General features: G+C 53.8%; 5 protein-coding genes across 5 annotated transcripts; 1 reads left to right on the top strand and 4 right to left on the bottom strand.

Moving 5' to 3' along the window:
- Nucleotides 1–375: 375 nt before the first annotated feature.
- On the bottom strand, nucleotides 376–1,698 carry RHO25_012541 (uncharacterized protein; the record flags this gene model as incomplete). Its single annotated transcript, XM_023603844.2, has 1 exon — nucleotides 376–1,698. The coding sequence occupies one exon, from the start codon at nucleotides 1,696–1,698 to the stop codon at nucleotides 376–378; it is 1,323 nt and encodes a 440-aa protein (XP_023450088.1).
- Nucleotides 1,699–2,110: 412 nt separating this feature from the next.
- On the bottom strand, nucleotides 2,111–4,024 carry RHO25_012540 (uncharacterized protein; the record flags this gene model as incomplete). The annotated part of the gene is made up of 1 exon (XM_023603843.1): nucleotides 2,111–4,024. The coding sequence occupies one exon, from the start codon at nucleotides 4,022–4,024 to the stop codon at nucleotides 2,111–2,113; it is 1,914 nt and encodes a 637-aa protein (XP_023450086.1).
- Nucleotides 4,025–6,503: 2,479 nt separating this feature from the next.
- Nucleotides 6,504–8,063, top strand: RHO25_012539 (uncharacterized protein; the record flags this gene model as incomplete). The annotated part of the gene is made up of 2 exons (XM_065603561.1): nucleotides 6,504–6,692; nucleotides 6,792–8,063. 2 exons carry the CDS (start codon nucleotides 6,504–6,506, stop codon nucleotides 8,061–8,063), a joined length of 1,461 nt encoding a protein of 486 aa, XP_065459633.1.
- A 1,465-nt stretch (nucleotides 8,064–9,528) lies between these two features.
- On the bottom strand, nucleotides 9,529–10,764 carry AMT16_2 (Phospho-2-dehydro-3-deoxyheptonate aldolase amt16; the record flags this gene model as incomplete). The annotated part of the gene is made up of 2 exons (XM_023603841.2): nucleotides 9,529–10,665; nucleotides 10,750–10,764. 2 exons carry the CDS (start codon nucleotides 10,762–10,764, stop codon nucleotides 9,529–9,531), a joined length of 1,152 nt encoding a protein of 383 aa, XP_023450079.1.
- Nucleotides 10,765–11,293: 529 nt separating this feature from the next.
- Nucleotides 11,294–12,628, bottom strand: RHO25_012537 (uncharacterized protein; the record flags this gene model as incomplete). Its single annotated transcript, XM_023603840.1, has 1 exon — nucleotides 11,294–12,628. The coding sequence occupies one exon, from the start codon at nucleotides 12,626–12,628 to the stop codon at nucleotides 11,294–11,296; it is 1,335 nt and encodes a 444-aa protein (XP_023450080.1).
- Nucleotides 12,629–13,861: the final 1,233 nt, after the last annotated feature.

The raw sequence follows: 13,861 nt of genomic DNA, 5'->3' as shown, positions 1-13,861 counted from the left end.
GTACCTCGCGCGGTGGCACCTTGGCTTTTGCTTGGTGCGCTGCATTTCTTTCTGCTTGTGACTTCACCGCTCTTCATTCTGCCGCCTTCATTTTCGGCAGTTTCCACCGCCTCTTCGCTGAAGCCCGATCTAGATGATGCCGCAAAGACCTGTTTGAAAAGCATCAGTACATTTCGCATTAGGAGCTATCTTTCTCCGAACAAGGATGAAAGGCTCTGCTCCCTGACTTGACGAACCAGCATGATTGTGCTACAGAGCGGTTTTCGAGATTGGGATTCATGTCGCTTCTATCAATGACTTCGCATGCAGAAGCAGTACATCACCAATACCAACAGTTAGACGTGGCGCTTCGTTAAACGTAGCGGTATCTGACGACTAACGCTCCAGCTCTACCACATCATTGCTCCTCAGCAGTCGTCTTGGATTGCGCTTTGGTATTAGGGGCACAACGTCGCTGCTCGTAGTTCCAGCTGTTCTTGTCGGCACAAAGGTGCATCTTTTCTTCGTGATCTGTGTCGGAGCCGGGATCTTGCTCGTTCTAGGTTGTCGTTCAGTTGCGGATTCCTCCGCCTGTGTCTCGGTCACACTGAAATCTGTGCCCTTTTCGACATCATTGCCTGCATCGCCAGATATGGCACTCTTGCCGGAACGATCACCTCCGCGACGGAGTCTCGACACAGTAGGCAAATGCGACATCCCGCTCAAGTCCTCTGCATGCGAGTGCCTGTCCTCCAGTTCACGCACTGCCAATCCTGTCACGAGTTTCAGGTCTCTCAAACGCTCAGCCGCCTCCGTCAGCGACTGCAGTCGCTGGGCCATTTCTTTAACCGCCATCGAAGATCCGCTAGCGAATGCCTGAAAGTTCTCCTCCCGTAATCGATCCAGTCGGAATTCGAGCCACGCGATCTCATCCTCATCCGTTGTTGACATCGAGGACGGCAGTGCGACATCGCTCGAGCCCGTGTTATGATCAAGATCGCCGCCACTTTCAGCTTTGTACTTCGTACTCCGACGTGCTTGCCTTTCACCCCGGCTTCGAGGTTCAGTTGCAGGCATGGCTCTGGCGGGCGCAGGGGTGCTTGGGAGCAACGCAGCCACTCCATCGTCTTTTGGTCGGACTGGATTCTCACTGCCATAACGCTCAGTTTCTAATCCAACCAGCTGTATGTATTGGTTGGCGTAGGACTGATTGTCATGTCTACTGTACCCCTGAGTTACCCCTCCCACACGGCCTCCGAACGTATTCTCAAAGGCTGCGCTGGTTGATCGCGAATAGACTGATGACGGGGACAACTGACGTCTGCGACGAGTCGTGCAGCTCTTCCTGTACTCCAGTGACGTTGCCCGCGCAGCCTGTTGTTCTGAACTCCTCGAGGAATCAGAAATCAAGCTGACCAAAGTTTCCTCACTACTCCTCTGTGCTGCATCCCGAGCATAGGCTGCGGTGGCAGACAAGATGGAGCCATTCTTTGGCCGGGCGTGAAATACTAAACTGTTCTGGAAGAAGCCGAATCGTGATTGCTTGGAATCTGAGCCATGTTGCGGTGTCGATGCAGTTTGAATTTCTGAACTTGTCGTACTCTCGTAAGGCACAGTAATTGGCACACGCCAAGCATCGCCATCGCAATCGGGAGCTGCTGGCTCTGCTTTGCAGGATGCTTGCTCTGGGACCATCGGGCGTTTGACAAGCTCGGGCATGATTGGGGCGTAATATTTGCTTGCACAAGTGTGGAGCTTGGAGTGAGAGGGAAGAATGAAAGGGCGATACTGATGCCGAGTTTCCTCTTTGGGCACACTCGATGAAAAGGACGCTGGTAAATAAAGTCGGTGGCATACGCTCAAGCAAAGCCCGAAATCTACCGTGCTGCATGGCGCCAAGATAGTTCTCTAGAAGATTGATGAAAGTCCTTTTGCGTGCTGGAAGGTTCACGGTCCGCCATGGCATTTTTTTGGTTGTCACCAAAATTGCTATCGCAGTGCAGTGCCGGCTTCTTCGCAAGGATACCACATGCTCGGCCCGGTATTCCTGGTATAGTTCGGCGCATCCTCAAAAATCAGCCGATGAAGCCGGCAACCTTTTCGATTGCCCAAAGATCATACTTTTCACGCTTCAATCCACGGTGATGTTGACAATTTTGATGTCATCCACCGGCTTCTCCTTCCAGACTTTTGTGTTCTCGATCATATGCACAACGTCCATTCCCTTCACCACACGTCCGAAAATTGTATGCTTGTCATCCAGCCACGGCGCACGCTCGGTCGTGATGAAAAACTGTGAAGCATTCGTCTTGGGCCCTGCATTCGCCATGCTCACCATATACGGCTTATCGTGTCGAAGCTCTGGAGTGAACTCATCCTCAAATTCTGTTCCCCATATCGATTCGCCACCTGTTCCATCACCAAGTGGATCGCCAGTCTGAATCATAAACTTGCGGATCACTCGATGGAATATAATGCCGTTGTAGTAGTTGTTCTTGGAATGAGTTGCAAAATTCTCCACAGCCTTTGGCGCGTGTTGCGGGAACAGACGGATGCTGATGTCACCCATGGTGGTGTGAATCGTCGCAGTGGTACCCATCCGGGCTTCACGCTCCGCTTCCTCTTTCTGCTTGTTCGCGACCAAGTTGCGCGGTTTCTCGTTGTGAATGTCACGATCGGACTTTGAAACACTGTCATCGTTGGTAAACATGTAGAAGCGCACCTTGCCGGAACCTGTGTTAACCAGCATTGCGTCTCGCGCTTCTGCTTCGGCCAGCAAGGGGTTCTCGGACGCGGCCATTTGCACTGTCGTGAAAGCCTTCTTGTCGGGTTGGCCTTGGTATAGCGCCATGTTGAGAGGGCGGAAAGGCTCCTCGCGACCGTACAGCTTGACAAGCCGATTTGAGAAGGTATTGATTACTTTCGTGCCGAGGATGCTTCCGTACAGAATGAAGTGGCCGCTCTCGTCGAAGATGACGTTGACGCGAGGTCGCAAAGCAGGTGTGTCCAGTTCTCGCTCAACAGCCATGCGACGGCCGAATTCAATGGCGTCTAATGGAGTGGCGCTGAGTGTGCCGGCCTGCTGCATATCGTTGATGGTCGCAATGCTTTCGTCGTAGGAACGGTGCAGTTTGCCAGTGACAAAGTTGAAGATGCGCACCTTCCGGTCGGGGAACGAGAATGTCGCAAATTGTTCACCCGAGGGCGAAACAGTGATGGAAGACGGAACCGACTTCGCCTTTTTGAACTCGAACAAGTTGGTGGAACTCTTCATCTCCCATACGTTGCTCGGCTTTTCGAACGGCGAAGAAGGCTGCCAGTACTCCAGCATGCCACTCTCATCTGCTGAGAGCACACAATCATAGGCGTTGTTGTACGTCATGATATGCACAGGTTTGCGATGGAGCGATGCAATGGTATGCATAGGCTCACTGTTTTCGCCTCGCCCGTCATAGATGTGAATACCCCCATCCGCTTCGTTCGACACAGCAAGCAGAGGAAAGGACGTTCCATGGCCATGCACGAAACATACCGCCTTGGGTGGCTTCTGCGGCTCGAGCATAGCCAGCAGGTCGAAGGTGGCCACGTCAAAGATCTTGATGGTGTTATCCACGCCCGCAGTCGCATAGCTCCGCCCATCTGCGCTGACAGTGACGCTTCGAATTTCTCCCTCATGTGCCTTGTACTCTTTTACAAATTCGATGCCGCCCGAAGTCTTCTTCCAGAATTTCACGAAGCCATCGACTGAGGTGGTGATGAGAAAGTCGGTTTGCGGAGTGAAAGTGCAGAAGACGAGCTGGTCCTTGTGCATCAGCGACTTAGAGTATCGCGTCGCAGAGGGCAGCGCCGCGACATACTGCCTCTCGTAGGGCAGTTTTCGTCGTTTCTTCTTGGGCGCATCGGCTGAGGGCAGAGCTGGGCCCAGGTCGTCGTCGCCGGAATCGCTGTCCTCGTTGTCGTTCGGTCGAGTCTGTCCGTTATCCTGCTCGCTCTCATCGTGCGAGCGTTTGGTGCCCTGCGGCACGTCGTCCGCCTCTGCTGCCATTGCTGATGTCTTGTGAGAAGCTCGCTAGTATTTGTGCAGACGTGCACATGTTTATGCACTAATGCAGGTCAATGCCGCGATCCGGTCTAGCGTGGCAGGGATGGCTATGACGAAAAGCATCGCCTGTGCTTGCCACAGCACCAGACAAACACTACCTCCTCAGCCACCACATCCTGACTGACTCACTTTCAATCATCCGCCGTCACTCGTTGTCTGCGCCGCGCTTGCTGTTTATACTGTTGAAGGCAGGCCGACATTATCAGAGCCTGCCGTTTTCTTTACAAACTTCGTCAGAAGGAACAACCTCACGGGCTTCTCCACTGATCTCATCAGCGCCACCTTGAACACCGTACAACAAAACGATAAGAAGACGACTCTGCATATTCTGGATCCGCTTGGATCGCCGACGTCAGTCGTGAACGGTCTCGTCATGGAAACGCCCGCAGCTGCACAACCATCACAACCAGCACAACGAAGACGCGGACCACGACGTGGTAGAGGTGGTAGAGGCTCGCGAAGGGAAGGAGGTGGCGAAGATCCATCGCTAGCTTTCAGGCCAGCGAGTATCGCTCCAGTCGAAGCTTCTTCGCAGCAATCAGATGCCACGCCTCAGCGAGGAGGTCGAGGTGGCGGTCGAGGTAGAGGCCGGGGCAGAGGCGGCCGGGGTGGCGTTCAAGGGTCGGAAAAGCGCTCAACTGTGAACGGCAGAACTTTCGGTGGACAGCTCACACGAACGGAGACTGACCAAAGCGAAGCCTCGAATGCTGCATCGTTGCAAGGGGCAGCACCTGTGTTCGTTCCCGGCCAACAGCATGTACAGAATGTCACTCAGAAGCAGCCGATTGAGCGACCACATCGTCAGCCCAAGCAACGACGCATGTCAAAGTCACAAGCACCGGACATTGCGACCCGCACTCATGAAGATATCGACAATCGCCATTACGAATGCGCCATTTGCACAAGCGAGGTCTTGCGAAACTCCAAGGTGTGGTCATGTCATACCTGCTGGACCGTGTTTCATTTGAAGTGCATCAAGCAATGGTCATCGAATGCCGGAGCATCTGCTGCACAGCAAAACTCAGATGGGGTGCCTCATATGCGGCAGTGGCGATGCCCGGGATGCAATTTGCCCAAGGACGATCTGCCTCATTCGTACACATGTTGGTGCGAGAAGGAGACCGATCCACGACCGCTTCAGGGCATCCCTCCCCACTCATGCGGACAGACATGCGGCAAGGAGAGAGTGAGAAAATGTCCGCACCCATGCCAACTGACTTGCCATGCTGGACCTTGTCCACCGTGCACGCATATGGGTCCTACGCAACAGTGTTATTGTGGGTCACATGAATCGACCAAGCGATGCATGGAAACCAACTATGAGGCTGGCTGGAGTTGTGGCGAGACATGCGGATCCACGCTTTCTTGCGGCGAGCATAAATGTGAGAGGCCATGCCACGCTGGATCTTGCGGCCCATGCGAGGTCCGTCTTCCGGCACGCTGCTATTGTGGCCAGATGGAGAAAGACGTGCTCTGCAGTGACCGCGGTGTGCCGATACAGAGCAGTCGAAAGCACATTCTCGACGCTTCTCCGGCCCCAGGACCAGCCAATAGAGACGTCACTTCAAATATCCCGGAGTCTCAGTCGATTCTAGAAAGCTGGACAGGAGTCTTTGACTGTGGCAGCACTTGTGGGCGAGCGTTTGACTGCGGTACCCATCAGTGCGAGAAGCGGTGCCATCCGCAAGACGGAGAGGCAGGACATTGCCCCAGATCGCCCGACGTCGTTACTCACTGCTCTTGCGGCAAGACTCCCCTACACGAGCTTTCCGACGCCCCAAGAACATCTTGTCAAGATGACATCCCCAGCTGCTCGAAGCCCTGCGATAAGGTGTTGCCTTGTGGACACCTTTGCCCACAAGTATGTCATGTGGGAAGCTGCGGGTCATGTTTGAAGATGGTCTCAATCAATTGTCGATGTGGAAGAACATCGCACAGCACGGTCTGCCATCAAGGCATGGATGAGCCGCCTCAGTGTATGCGGGTGTGCCGAATCACTCTCAACTGCGGAAGGCACATGTGTGATGAGCACTGCTGTACTGGTGAGCGCAAAGCACACGAGCGCCAGGCCAGTCGCAAGAAAGGTAGACCACTCGGATCCGCACCACGGACTGCCGAAGAAGGTTATGAAGCTGAGCACATTTGCACTCGCCAGTGCGGTCGTCCACTCAAATGCGGCAACCATGTATGCGAAGAGCTTTGCCACAAAGGTCCATGTGGTTCATGCAGAGAAGCCATATTTGAAGAGGTTGCTTGCAACTGCGAGCGAACTGTCTTGCAACCTCCACTTCCTTGCGGCACACAGCCACCTCCATGTCGTTACCCATGCGAACGGCCGAAGGCTTGCGGACATCCTCAAGTTGCTCACAACTGCCATCAAGACGATGACGCTTGTCCCAAGTGCCCATTTTTGACACCAAAAATGTGCATGTGTGGGAAGAAAGCGCTAAAGAATCAGCAGTGCTGGCTCCGCGACGTCAGCTGTGGCACTGTGTGCGGCCAGAAGCTAAAGTGTGGTGTGCACTTTTGCCGCAAGCAGTGTCATCGCAAAGGTCAGTGCGAGGATGCTGGCGGCCAAGCATGCACGCAACCTTGTGGCAAAGAGAAGAAGGTGTGCGGCCATCCAGACGAGGCACCTTGCCATGCTCCGTTTGCCTGTAAGGAGAGCAAACCTTGCAATAGCAAGATATTCATCACTTGTGAATGCCAGGCGCAAAAGCAAGAAGTCAAGTGCGGCGCTTCTACGTCTGGTGAAGGCAATACGCTCAAGAGTCTGCCTTGCAACGAGGAATGCGCTAGGCTCGAGCGCAACCGGCGACTTGCAGTTGCTCTGAACATCGACCAGTCCACTCATGTTGAAGGCGGGGACCATATCCCATACTCCACCGAAACACTCAATCTATTCGCAGCACATCCCAAGTGGTGCCAGACGCAAGAACGCGAGTTTAGGGTCTTCGCAACTTCTCCCGATGAGAAGCGTCTGCGGTTCAAGCCCATGCAAGCACAGCAGCGGTCCTTCGTGCACTCGCTCGCAGAGGATTTTGGACTAGACTCGGAAAGCGTTGATCCCGAGCCACATCGCCATGTCATGATCTGGAAGACTCCGCGCTTCGTTTCTGCGCCCAACAAGACCTTGGCCGATGCCCTGCGTTTGCGGCAGCAAGCACAGCGATCAGTCAACGCTAGCACGAATGCCTCTGACAACGAAAGCGCGCCTACGAAACCCAAGGCTAGATCGTTGGAGCCTTTCAACAGTTTTCGGATCACCAACGCTCGGTTCGGTCTGACGATCGATGAAATTCGAGCCGAGATCAACGCAGTTCTACACAGCGCATATCCTTTTACCTTTGATGTGGAGTTCCTGCCCAGCGAAGATATTGTGCTGAAGGCCATTACCCGCACCTTGCCCCCTCAGGACCTCGAACGCATGCTTTTCAACCTCAAGGAACCCCTCGGCACCAAAATTGCCAACCGGGGTTTTGGAAGCATGCAGCTCTGCACGACCGACACTTCCCTTAATATCACACGTTTCGAATCAGACGGCGCGCCAGGTGATGGGTGGTCGAGAGTTGCTGCAAAGAAATCTGCTCCGAAAGTAGCCCTCACCAGCAGCACCTTTGGCTCTACGAATGCTTTTTCGGCACTATCCGGGAACAAAGTGACATTCGCCAAGAAGGCGCCCGCGCTCAAGGCGAAGGCTCCGGCTGCAGCTGCGCCTGTCATCGTCGATGACTGGGAGGCGGCCGAAGTGGAAGAGGAAGAAAAGGAGCGCAGTCGAGATCTGGCGTATACAAGTGCGAGTGATGGGGAGGGACTGGGTGCCGAGAGTCCTCCTGGCATCATGACTCCGTCGCCTGAGGCTGGCGGAAGTGGCGATGAGGCAAACGTGGCTGCTGAAAGTATCACAAAAGTTGAAGAGGTTGCTGACCAGGGCGCTGAGACGAAGGATTGGGCTGATGAGGTCACTGCAGCAACGATGTGATGGATATGAGACTCAGCCGATGGACTGCCCATAATCAATCGATGAAGTAGGGTGATAGACGACATGAAACCAAGAAAATGCGAAGCAATCCCATAGCCCACTCAGTCTCTATGACACCTAGTCGTATCCGAACGAGCTCATCTCATTCACAACCTCCCAACTCCCTAAGGCGCGCACACGATCGCGCTGCGCCTGCGTGTATGAAACGTGCAGTCTCCGCAGCGCTCGGCAGGTGCTACAGCGTTTCGATCCGGCCGGTCAAGCAGCATACGACAGCGTTGGAGGTTTGAATTGCAATAATAGCCTTGCGACCGCTTGTCTTTCACGTCCCAAATCCGAAGCTCTTCACCGGAAACGCCCAAGATCGCACAAAGTGTCCACTTTCTGCATAAGCATCGTTTCATAGGACGCCTTCTAGATGCACTGCCCTCATCCTAAGTAGCTTGGAACAAGTGTAGGCTCTGATCTCCGGTGAGACATGCAGCCAGAACGTAACACCAGCCTCCACCAACTACGTGTCCCAGATGCTCCTTTCCTCTCCATAAGAACATGAACCTGCTCATCTGTTTTTACTTCTTCTCCAGCCCATAGACATCGACCACGATCCGATACAATCGAATAGGCCGCCTCACCAACAATGCTGTTCTCTGTATCTCTTCTCCTTGGAGCTCTCCAAGCCATCAGCGCTTTCACCATCCCCGCTGGAACTCCCGACGGAGTCTACATAGTCTCCAGATCCTCCACGACAGGCCTCGACCAGCATGAGTTGGCATCCAACAGCACCACATACATCCCCACCACCCCAAACGTCCAACCCCACCCCCTCACCCGCCTCCTCCGCCGGGACTACAAAACCGAATGCTACTCCGCCAAAGCCCTCAATGCAGCAGACCTCGACGCCGCCAACGCAGACCTCGATCGTCAATGCGGAGATGGCAAGCAAGCGACTTTCGTGCCCAAGGGTAGGAATTTCTACGCCATACGCGGTAACACTGTGGCGTACTTTTGCAATTTCGGAGGAGATAATTTGTGCGATGCGGGTACGAGACGGGGCAGGAGTGCGATGATTGCGGGCTTGTGTGGGGCTTATAATTCGGGCGGAGTGATTTCTACGCATAGTCAGCATGCGTATGGATATGATGCTGCGAGTGCGAAGTTTTGTGGGACGGGGGTTTAGGTTTGGAGGAGGGATAGGTGGCGTTGGGCTTTTGCAGTTATCGGGATTGCAGGTTTTACTAGATTTGATGGCGTCTGGAGTTGCTGATACGTGCGTGATGGGAGAAATGGAAGTTGGCGTTGTGTGGATTCTCCTTTTTTGTTCCCCAAATGTCCTACGTACATCCCTTAGTCATCACTCATATGCGCATCTTTTCCGAAACCAAGCCATGTCCCCAGGAAACGCTATTTTTGAGAAGCCAACGCCAACACTGTGTGGAAAAGGTGTATCATGTTCATCTTTCCGCATCTAAGCATGACCGTTGACGCCGTTCTTCTCGACAGGTCCCAGTTTCTGTCTTCGCGCAGCCACAGCCTCTGCCAGCTCTTTCAGGACGAGTTCGGTATCTTCCCAGTTGATACACGCGTCTGTGATACTGACGCCGTACTTCAGCCCGCTCTTGCCCTCAGCAGGCACCTTCTGGTTGCCCTCGTTGATATTGCTCTCAATCATGACACCGCTAATGGCAGTTTCGCCAGCTCGAATTTGCTCGGCGAGTTCGTGTGCGACCTTGGGTTGGTTCTTGTGATCCTTATTCGAGTTACCATGTGAGCAGTCGACCATGAAGCTGGGTCGGAGACCCTTCTTGACAAGTGCCTCTTTCGCATCTGCGATGCTCTTCGTGTCGTAGTTGGTGCCTTTGGTGCCGCCACGGAGAATGACGAAGCAGTCATCGTTGCCCACAGTTCCGACAATAGCGACATTGCCAGGTTTCGTGACAGAAAGGAAGTGGTGGGGGTGCTTTACTGCGCCGATTGCGTCAATGGCTACACCCAGAGTTCCATCGGTGCCGTTCTTGAAGCCGATGGGGAAGGAGAGACCAGACGCCAGTTCACGGTGGACTTGCGATTCTGTTGTGCGAGCACCGACAGCTCCCACAGACAGCAAATCGGCAGTGTACTGTGGTGAAATGGTATCGAGCATCTCCGAAGCCAATGGCATGCCCTTCGTGGTGAGATCAACGAACATCTGTCTCGCCACGCGCAGACCCTTGTTGATGTTGAAGGAGTTATCAATGTCCGGGTCGTTAATCAGTCCCTTCCAGCCGATTGTCGTGCGAGGCTTCTCCAAGTAAGAGCGCATGACAATAAGCAAGTCCTCCTCGTACTGTTCCTTCAGCTTCAGCAGCCTGTCACAGTATTCCAGCGCCATGGCCGGGTCGTGAATGCTGCATGGCCCAATGACCACCAACAGGCGGCGATTCTTGTCCGTCCCATGCACCACGTCCACGGCCTCGTTGCGGCCCTTGATCACTGTCTGCTTCGATTTCTCATTCTGGCGGATTTCGTGCTGGAGGAGGTCAGGTGGGGTGAGCGGTGTCATGCCACGGATACGCCAGTCTTCGACGCCATTGCGGTCGCCCACTGCGGGATTTGGCAGGAAGAACTGTGAGGAGTCACTCATGGTCAGCTGTGTCGATCTCAAGTGAAGCTGCAACAGCGGGACCGAGGCAGTGAGAAGGGAACACACCTCGGAGTCACCCATGCTGGCGGTATAGCTGCTGTTCTACACGCGAATGTCGGCGAGCGTGTTGAGGTGCAGAAAGTCTTTGTCGGTGAAGATGTCTGTGTGACTCGAAATCTGAAAGTGAGTCTCAATTGACATTTCGGCGCGACCAGGAACCAGGGTCCAGAATCTCCCCGCCATCACCACCTTTCGACTCCTCCGTTTCCTCCGCCGCCACCAACATCATCACAATCGCCTGCTTTGGGAGAAGAATTCATCGGAAATGGGGCCATATCCATCATCACGGCAGAGTCGATTCTGGTGAAGGAGCTCGGAAGCCGAAGTGACAGCGGTCCGGAGCCAAAAATGGCAAGCAAAAGCCGACGACACGCGACCAACGAGACTTCAGCTGTCGGTCAGCTTCTGCCGCTTCCAAATTCGAGCTCAGACCCGTGGCAGCATATTCAAATCTGAATAGTAGAGACGAGGTGATATTAGCAAATTCAATTAACATTCTACAGAGCATTCTATTGCATTCCAAGAATCCGAAACCCAAGCGGAGCCAAGCCTAATCATCTCCACCAAGGCCAACATCACTCTCGTCATCAGAATACCAATCTTCGTCACTATCTTCGTCGCCGTCTTGCTCACCATCGGCTCCATCGCCATGAACGGAATCGGAAGCACACTCGCATTTTGTCGCGTAGGCTGGCTTTTCATGGACGAAGAATTCCGTCGTCACGCCGATAACGTACTCGACAACATCATGGAGGTCCTGGGCGAATTGTCGGCTGACTTGACGCATACCCGGTGTCATGCTGTGCTGTGAAGCGAAACGTCCCACTCTCTCTTGGTGTTGGTGGTGGTTTTGGCCTTCGTCCTGCGCTGCTTGCGGGTCTTCTGGCGCTGGAGTCGTGAGCATGATGACCGATTCGTATCCGTCCGAATAACGTGGCCATTCGAATACAGGCTTCGCATTCTTTCCCTTGGCTTTAGCCCTTTTCTGTTTCCTTGAGGCGACAGAGGGTTGACTGCGAACGTGCAGCTCCGCCCAAGCGTCTTTCCAGTTCCCATGCAGTCTCTTCCTCAACCTTGCAAGGGCATCTTCTCCATACTCATGCACATGCCAGAGCTCCCCGGTCTCAGCATCGATGAACTCTGCGACCGTCTTCATCATCGAGTCCATGACGATCTTCCAAGCAGTCGAGCACGCTCCTTCGGCATATCTTCGTGGATTCTCGTCCTCCCTCTGTCCTCCTTGGCTTGATGCATTGACATCGTTCTCGTGAAGTGGCGGAAGGCGAGGCTTGAACCAATGTACAGCCATAAACACCGCCAACTTCAAATTCTGCAAGAAATCCGCCATCTCCTCATTTCCAACGTCCGGAACCATGTGCTCGCACGTGGGGCGAGACATTCCCACCGGCATTCTCTCTGGTTCATCCACTTCGAGGATTTCCCGGAGTCGTCCACCCTCGCGGCCTACAAGCGACGCGCGAGCTCGAGCGGCCTGGTCTTCGACTTCGCTCTCTCCGACAGGCAACCAGACGATATCTTGGGGTAGCCAGGCTGGTGGCCATGGGGCTGGTGCCAGATCACCAGAGAAGAGTTCTTGACGGCACATTGGGCATGTGCGAGAGGAGCGGAACCACGCTTCAGCACAGTCGGGGCAGAAGGCGTGGGAGCAGGGAGTCGTGACCATGGTGGCGGCCGGGAGGGTGCAGATGGGGCAGCAGGTGGATTCTTCTTCCTCCTGGCTTTCTCCGACTGTCGCAGCGCGAGAAATCTCGGCCGGGGGCAAATCGGTTGGCTCGCAGGATTCTTCTACTTGCAGAGCGACGGGGGCGGGAGTGGCCTTCTCTGTTGCCTTGAGAGCGGCAAGAAACTCGACTTGGGAAGGCATGTTGGCTGAGCTCTGGTCTTGAAATCGGAGAGCGAAGGAAGTTCTTGTGTGAGTGGTTTTATCAAGTTCTTTTGCTTCTGAAAATTTTGGGTCTTCGAAGGGTCCGTAACTGGAGAAGGTCTAAGAACTGATGGGTGCTCTAGGTGGGAGGTGGGTGTAACATATATACTTGTGAACCAATCTCTCTGAAGAAGCCAGATTCCATCTCCAAAATACTGTCGTGGATCCATGGTACTGAGTGGAAAGAAGGTGTGCGATTTGAGGACAAGACAGATTGTGAGAACGAATTGGAAGCCATCTTTGTAAGCATCTGAGGCCGCATTCGACTTGTGAAATCTAAGTTTTTTTGCTTATTGCAGATTAGGTTGGTTGTGAGGAACGACAGATGCTGACATTACATCTCAGAAAGCAGAACGGTCCAACATCATCCTTCACAAGTGTCACATTTCAAAAGTTGCAAGTGCCTTGACATCTGATGCCCTTTCGATTCGAACGAAGTTTTTTGGTTCATCTTGAAGCTTAACCTCAAGCTTTGTATTTTAAGGACGAGAGGTGCATGCTGGGCTCTTGCGCAAGTGGGCAACGCAACGCAAATGGGCAACCGAAGATTTGACACCTGTCGCTTACACGACGCCTCCGCGCATAAAACTGACAGCGAATGAGCTTCCTGACCTCTCTAACATTTCGAATTGCTGCTGCCGAGAAAGGCCGCAGCTGGGAGCGATCTAGCAATTCTGCAGTTTGGCAGTTCTTCAGCCAAGGCATATCCAACAAGTGCAGCATTGCCGCTACCTGACAGACCCTGGTGCCCTCATGCGAAGCCATCATTGTGCTGGAGTCAGATTTGTGGGACCCGCCCAAGGCAACCGTATTCTTGGCAGCTTCTCTGGATTCCCAATCAGGCAAGTTGAGACCTTAGGAACGATTCCGTATTTTCCGGACACCTCGCCTCGCTTTCTGTTCCATGGGGGAGTGGCCCTAGGACCTTTCAGGCTTAGCCAAGTCGTTGTGTGCCAGGCATTCAATCTTGCGGACTGGTTGAGCACGCTCGTTTGGACTTTCGTTCGCTTCACCTCTCGTACAGTACACAACTCACAAGCAACTCAATTATCGATTACCAGGATCCAGGACAACTTAGCTGCTGTACGAACGCGATGTTCCCTTGGAGACGACTCAACCGAAGACGGAAACCATGGCGTCTGCGCTCGCCCGGCCACAGTTCAGACAGAGACA

This window comes from Cercospora beticola, chromosome 9, assembly GCF_033473495.1.
Source record: "Cercospora beticola chromosome 9, complete sequence".
NCBI classification, from domain to species: Eukaryota; Fungi; Ascomycota; class Dothideomycetes; order Mycosphaerellales; family Mycosphaerellaceae; genus Cercospora; species Cercospora beticola.
The sequence above is the reverse complement of the archived record's forward strand: the minus strand, read 5'-3'. Positions and strand labels throughout refer to the sequence as shown.